General features: G+C 58.3%; 1 protein-coding gene across 1 annotated transcript; it reads right to left on the bottom strand.

Annotated features, from left to right (window-relative positions):
* Positions 1-4,898: 4,898 nt before the first annotated feature.
* On the bottom strand, positions 4,899-6,903 carry NPM3 (nucleophosmin/nucleoplasmin 3). The gene is made up of 6 exons (XM_059899694.1): positions 6,771-6,903; positions 6,396-6,481; positions 6,037-6,156; positions 5,836-5,929; positions 5,356-5,477; positions 4,899-5,260 (listed from the first exon to the last, which is right to left on the bottom strand). The coding sequence occupies exons 1-5, from the start codon at positions 6,886-6,888 to the stop codon at positions 5,365-5,367; spliced, it is 531 nt and encodes a 176-aa protein (XP_059755677.1). The 5' UTR covers positions 6,889-6,903; the 3' UTR covers positions 4,899-5,260; positions 5,356-5,364.

The raw sequence follows: 6,903 nt of genomic DNA, 5'->3' as shown, positions 1-6,903 counted from the left end.
GGACCGTCTGGAGGGGCGGGGGCGGCCGGTGTGGGCGCCTCCCCCCAACCCCGGCCTGTCCCCTGGCGCGCTCTTGGGGTGCAGGCGGGCGGGGATGGGGGGAGCCTCGGGCCTCCCGCCCCGTGGAGTCCCGACACCCTCGGTTGGAGCTTCCTGGACCGCCGTGGGAAGGTGCCCGGTCTCCACCGTGGGACCCGGTCCACTTACGCCTCAGGCTATACGGCGGTTCTCTGAGCCGCCTACTGTGTGCTTCGCTTGGGCCCGCCGCCTGCAAGTGGCCGCTAACACTGGAGTGAACTGCTGTGCGCTCGTCTCTGGCAGTGCGTGCTTGCGTCGGGGACCCGACACCCACTTCCATCTTTCGGCTGAGTACCCCGCCTTGCCGGTCTCTCCTGTCTCGCTCAGTCTCCAAGAAGGCCCTGAGATGGAGAAACATCTTCTTCTCCCCTTCCTGCCCTCATTATCACCATCATCCCTGCCCCTGTACCCCCCCCCGCCCCCATACACACTAACCTGAAGCTTGAGCCACCTATATGGGAGAGCCCAAAGGTCCCTGGTAAGACCCAGAGCCACTGCCACCACCCTCATCCCCCCGCCTCAAAGCAGCAGGCAGAGGGCGCAAAAATTACTGCTCTCAGCTACTTTTCCTGGGGAAGGGACTTAGATCCAGGTTGCCCAGGCTTTTTTTCTCAGAGTCCCAATATTTGTGCATTGAACAGGTATTTACACACCTACTGTGTACTAGACATGGACTGGTGGCTTTGTGTCAACTGTGGGGGAGGGGGAGTATCAAGAAGGTAAGGAGTCGTCTAAGCCTTTCCCAGCCACTCATTGCTTCCCTCCAGGGGCTTTGGGAAACCCTGAGCCATGGTGCTTCTTTGAGAGCAGCCTGGGTGGGCAGAGGTGCCCTGGGACAGATACTTTTGAGGAGCAGGTGGAGTCACTGATGCTTTGCCCAGCTGCTGGCCTCGCCCAAGACCTCCCCTGCCCTACTGCCCCGGCCATGTCCTTGGGGATTGGGCTGGAGGGTTTGGGGTGGTCCCAGGAAGCCATTAGACCAGAGGCAGTAGGCAGCACAGCAAAGTTCTGCCTACCTCCCCTTTCTCTGTGGCCTACCTTTCCCACTCCCAGCCATAACGCTAACACTGAGCGAGGTCTAGATGGGAAAACAGAGTCAGAAGACTTGTCCCAAGATCTCATCCCTCCCCAGAGAAGTAGACTTCCTGAGCCCACCTGTTACCCACCTCCAGGAGTCTGTTCCCTCAACTGGCTCTTGCCCACACAGACCGCCAGGCAAGGACCATGTCTTACTAGCTCAGAAGCTGCAGCTCATGGCAGAGAGCTGGGCAGGGGTTGTTCTGCAATCAGTATTCGATGAATGAATAATGGGGAAACTGGCTGAGCATTTAGACCTCAGTGCATGTGGGTCTTCCACGGGGAGGCTTGCCTTCACCACCCTCCCAACAGATAATAATCATAAGCACCACCATTTACTGAGCACTTGTATTTGCTAAGGGCTGGGTTTGCACCATCATCTCTCAACCCCACTGGGAGGTGGGCCCACTGGGGGAAGACAGGTGAGGTGGGCTGCTCCAGTGCCCACAGCCCAGACCAGCACATTTCCTTCATTTGAGCTCCTCTGTCTTAGAGGTTGCCAGCCACTTGTTGGGTGTCTAACTCCCCAGCTGCACCGCTTCAAGCAGGCAAGATGTTCACCATCTTAACCTCATGCCCTGCACATAGTAGGCCCTTGAAAATGTTTATTTGTATGCATTAAACAATGAGTGGAGAGATGGGGAGCAGAGCATGAGAAGGGCCTTCTCCTCACCAGGGACACAGCCCTCTGAAAATAGACTGATGAGAACAGCGGGGAGCAGGACCCAGACAGGGGTCAGGGCATCCAGCCCATCCTTAGTGTGCATAGTCCTGGAGTCACAACCTGAGTCACTCTGGGCACCTGTCCTTCCCCGGACTGGGGTGGAGACAGTCCAAGCTGTCTCCACCAACCCTGGTTTGGAGCCCCCAGAAGGTTTTGAAGGAGCTGGGCTGAACCTCAATGATCTTAATCCACCCTCCTCCCTCTCCCCCAGAGGTGAGAAATCCAGGGCCTAAAAGTGTGGAGGTCAGGGTTTGAGTCCTACACCTTAACCTCCACCAAGGGGCCTGTACAGACCAGAATTCCTTTATATTTGGAGAATTTCCCCCAACTGGACCTTCGTCGATTTCGGGGGGATTCTTCTCATCTCTCCAAAAGTCCCTGTCTCTAGAAGGAGGGGGGCGGCAATAGGGACACCTCCGCATCAGGCGCCGGGTACTGCCAGGGCACACCCCCGTGAGTGACAGATGCAAATATTCCATCGGGGCCCCAGCAGACCGCTCTCTCCTCCCTTGCTCTCTTACTCGCCTCCCGGCCAGCTCGCTCCTTCCTTTATCTTATCAAAGCCCCGTAATTACAATTGCTATTTTGTTTCCTCGAATCTGCAATCAGAGCTCCCTGGCCCTGATGAGGGAGCGCCTGTCAACCTGATCGCTGAGTGACAGCCGGCCACCTTTCCCGGCCGCCTCCACACTCCGCAAACACAAATACACACACACACACACAAACACACACACACAGTGTCCATCGCCTCCTGCAAACACAAACACACACCTCTCGCCAACACAAATAGCCCCTCTAAACACACACCTTCAGCCTCTTTCCAAGTGCATCGGTCGCCCCCCCAGCACAACCCCGGGCCCCTCAAATCCACACCAACCGGCCGGGGCCGCCTGGACCGCCGCTCGCTCAAACGCGCGCCTCCTGCGCCCGGCGTTCAAAGCGCCGCAGACCCTCCGCCGACCGTTCAAATGTAAATCGCGGAGACTGTGTTAAGCACTTTAGGCCCGGGTCTGGGAGTCGTCCCACTTCACCCCCCAAATACAGTCCTGCCCCTCCTCCAAGAGTCTGCAAACCCCGGCGTAAGCCTTCATCCCTCAGCTCTCAGGGGCCAAAGTGAATTGGCAACTCTCCTACTGTGCGCTGAGAGGGCAGAAAGGGGGATCGAGGAGAGGCGGGAGCGGGGAAGGAGAAAAAACAATTCCCAGCTCTGTCCGCCGGGCGCCCCGTCGGGCCGGGAAACTCCTGGACGAAGCAGATGTGGATTGGGCCCCCACCGCGGGCAGGAGAGCGCTCGGCGCCGGCCGGGGCCGCGGGAAAGACCCACCAAGAAACCAGCAAAGGCGTACAATGAGCGATCAGCCGCGTCGCGGGGGGTAAATATTTGGGCGGGGCCACGCACAGGGGGTAGATATGTCTGCTGGGGAGGCTTCCCAAGAGGGATGACTCTTCGCTGCACTCAGCCAGGCTACTGCGCCTTCAACCATGCACGTGCCAAGGACTTTGGAGGCTATAGAGGAGAGGAGGAAGGGAAGGGTTCTAACAGGAGCCCTTCCAATGAGTGAATGAACGAACGAACGAATGAAGTCGGCCTTAGTCGCCCAGACCACTGACGGGGCACGTAGGACCCTGCACCGCGGCGTACCCCTAAGAGCCCCTAGAGAGGCGGCGCGGGAAGCCGCACGGCCACAAGCGGTTTCAACCTCGCCCACCAGAGGGCGCCAGCTCCACCTTCCCCTCTACCTCCTGACGCCGTGCCGCGAGTAGGTGAATGGTTCTATTCTGGCTGCCCCCTCCACCCCGGTTCCTGGTGGAAGCACTTCAGGAAAGTCCTGGAGAAGAGAAAGGGGCCTGCGACCCTGATCACCGCAACACAGAGAGGGATCATCTTCCTTTATCCTCAACTTGAGGAAAAAGGCAGGTTAAAAATCGGACCTGTTTGGTCCTCACCACAGGGAGAAGGGAAACTCCTCCAGGGATGTGTTGAGGAGGGAGTGCTTTTCAGTGTTGTGGGAAACACTCTCCAAAGTTTACCACCCCTGCCCCAATACCAGCCTCTTCGGGTTATCTAGGGACCCCTCCCACTTGTTCACTGCTTTGCCCAGGGGCCGGTGTGGAAGGGAGTGGGCCCAGCCCCACCAGGCACTGTTCTCTGTCCCTCCTCAGCATGTCTGGCCCCAGGCTGTCTCATGAGGTAACCCTTTGTTTGTTTGTTTGTTTGTTTATGGGGCACCGAGACCACCCCTCCCACCCCCCAATCGACACAGCTGCTGAACTGCTGACCTCAGACTTGGTCATATACACACTCATGCTCACACCAGGTACATCCCTTTCTCTTCCTGGCACAGCAGCAGCCAAGCCCTAGAACCACCTTATTTCAGGCACCAGAGACTGCCCCCGCCCCCCACAGACCAGGCAGAGGGCTGGGGGGCAGGAACCCCTTAGCCCAGGAGGCTGAATCCCAGGGGCTCCTCTCTACCCCCATATGCCAGGCCACCCAGATTCTGGTTTCCCTGTCACCCAATCTGGCCAGCCCCCTCCATCTGGCCCCTGGAATCAGGTTTCTAAGGGCCCAGGCTGTCTCAGAGATGGCCTGCATGCCTGGAAGGAGGAGCAAAGACTGGCCTCTACCCTACCCCTCTCAGGCCCTCTCAGGGCTTGAGCCCCCTCATGGGGCTAGGGATGCACATTCCTCGTGCTGCTTAAGCCCCCTTATCTGTCCCCCTGCCCATCAGCCTGAGTGCTGACAGAGGCCCAGACCCCTTGTTTTGATGCTGATAACCTCCTGGGATGGCCCTCCCCCACCTTTAGGGACTGGGAACGGGCTTGGTGTTGGGAGGTCCTCTTCTAGGAAGGCATTTGGGGCCCAGGCCTGGGCTAGTCCCAGGGCCCTGGGAAGAGCAGGATCCCACATTTCCTCACCCTCCCCCAGGCCCAGGGCCACCCTTTGTGCTGCCACAGTGCCACCTGGTGGTCCCTAGGGGAATGCCACCCCAGCAGGGAAAGAAGCCACACAAATGAGTTGCAGAAAAAACTCCACACCACTTTATTTCAACCTTTATCCAAAAATGTAAAAAAATGTTAAAAATGTGTAGTCCTGAGCATCAGATGCTGACCTCCAACCTCATAAGCAAGTGGGGAGAGAGGGTCAGGATGGAAGTTCAGAGTTCCTCCCACTCCTGAAGAAAAGGGAAGCTCCGGGTGTGGTACAGGATTAGAACACCAGGGCACTATGGAGACTGGGACTCCCTCTCTCCTAGCACCAGACCAAACCCCACCCACCCCACCCCACCACTACCCATCCTCTTCAATGGAGAAGACACAAAATTCTTGAAACTTGTACAGGAACCTGGTGCATGTGCATGTGGCAGGCAGCTAGCTGACCTGAAGAGAGCAAACAAGGGGTCAGCATCTAGGTCCAAATCTGCTCCTCCTGTCCCCTCCCAGGCCCTGCTGGGCATGCGTCCCACCCAACTCACCAGGGAGGGTTAGAACCTGCCCCCCTGCTTCTTGGCAGGCAGGATGGGGCACAACTCAGCTTCCTCCTCCTCACTGCCCTCTTCTTCGCTCTCTTCCTCAGAAACATCATTGCTTATAGTAACTGGTAGACACACAAGCAGTGAAGGGAGGAAGAGAAGTTAAAGCCACACCCCCTTCATACTACAGGTCATTTATTCATGCCCTGTGGCTCTAGGCTTGTAGGGACCCTGACCTCCCAGAACTTATGGTCTAGGTGGGAAAAACCTCAGATACTAAACTAGATAACAAAGAGGCAAAGGAGTCCACATCACTGGAGCTGGAGACGCTGGGACAGGTTCCATGAAGAACGGCTTGAGTAGGACAGTAAGTGGAGGGCACAGCATACAGGGTCTGTATGGGAACCGCATTGGGAGATAAGGCTGGGGTGGGGTAGGAGTCCTGATGGAGAGTCTACTGGAGGCAAAGGAGAAGACTCTCACCAATCTGGTGCCGCCCAGTGATCCGCACAGGGCCAGAACCTGACTTCAGGCGGAAGGTTACAGGTGGTTGGAGCTGGAAGTCATCCAAACTGAGCTGGGAGGAAGACAAGGATGAAGGCCTGGCCCACCCCATCTTGTGAGAAATCCTGAAGTCCTCAATTCCTACCTCCCAATCCCCCAAGGTATGGCCAGGGAACTCACCATGGGTTGGCAGGACAACTTGAGGTTGGCCACAGGGACTGCGATCTCCTGGTGGTCATGATTCCGGGCCACGACTTCTACCACATTACACTCATCTTTGGCCCCCTCGGTGAGGCAGAGCTGGGAAGGGTACACAGGGCCTCGGAGTCTCCCCAGTGAGGGTGGACACCACAAACGGAGGCATCTACCCTACGACTTGCCCAGCCTCAGGGGTCCCTGGATCACCTGGCCAGGGGACCCCATGTGGGGGTTGAGCAGAGGAGGTGACGCCCAGTAAAGCGGGGGAGGGGAAGAGACACGCGGGTAGAGGCCCGCTCAGGTCAACCTATTCCCCGCCACCCCCCTTACCCGCCCCTTACCATGGTCAAAGCCAGCACGTGCTCCGCATCATCCTCTTCCTCTACCTTGAAGGTGAAAGAGCGGGTGTGGCCTGAGAGCTCACAGCCTGGAAGAGAGAACAGGGTGAGTGTGCGGGGGCGTTTCTCCGAATCCCGTTCACGTGCAGCCATGGACTGACCGGCCATTCACACGCCCGCTCCTCAGGAAAACCTGGAGCGCTCGGCCCGGACCTCGCCCAGCACGACTAGGGTAGGAGCCTGGCTACCCCCTTCCGCTCCAACTGCCGCGTGCGAGGCCCCCTCCGCCCCCACCCACGTCCTGCACCCATCTGCCTTCCTGTTCCTCAGCCCTGCCTCTGCCCCCGCACCACCCTCAGCTCCTCCTTTCCTCAATACCGAAGAAAAAACTGTCCATAGTGACCGGGGTAGGGACTCGCAGACCGCCGATCCCCCCGGCCCGGGCTCGGCTCTCCTGACTCAGAAAAGCCAAGGCGGCGGCAGCGCCGGCGGCCATGCTGCAAGGGCCGTC

This window comes from Balaenoptera ricei, chromosome 16 (genome assembly GCF_028023285.1).
Source record: "Balaenoptera ricei isolate mBalRic1 chromosome 16, mBalRic1.hap2, whole genome shotgun sequence".
In the NCBI taxonomy this organism is placed as follows: Eukaryota; Metazoa; Chordata; class Mammalia; order Artiodactyla; family Balaenopteridae; genus Balaenoptera; species Balaenoptera ricei.
Note: the sequence above shows the minus strand (reverse complement) of the source record. Positions and strands in the feature narration are given on the sequence as shown.

What these genes read in the sequence shown, in the direction of transcription:
- NPM3 (XM_059899694.1), bottom strand. Translation starts at nt 6,888, where the DNA reads ATGGCCGCCGGCGCTGCCGCCGCCTTGGCTTTTCTGAGTCAGGAGAGC. An exon ending in AGTTGTCCTGCCAACCCATG is followed by an intron (nt 5,930 to 6,036) that starts GTGAGTTCCCTG and finishes TCTTCCTCCCAG; the next exon opens with CTCAGTTTGGATGACTTCCA. An exon ending in CACTGGGCGGCACCAGATTG is followed by an intron (nt 5,478 to 5,835) that starts GTGAGAGTCTTC and finishes TGTGTCTACCAG; the next exon opens with TTACTATAAGCAATGATGTT.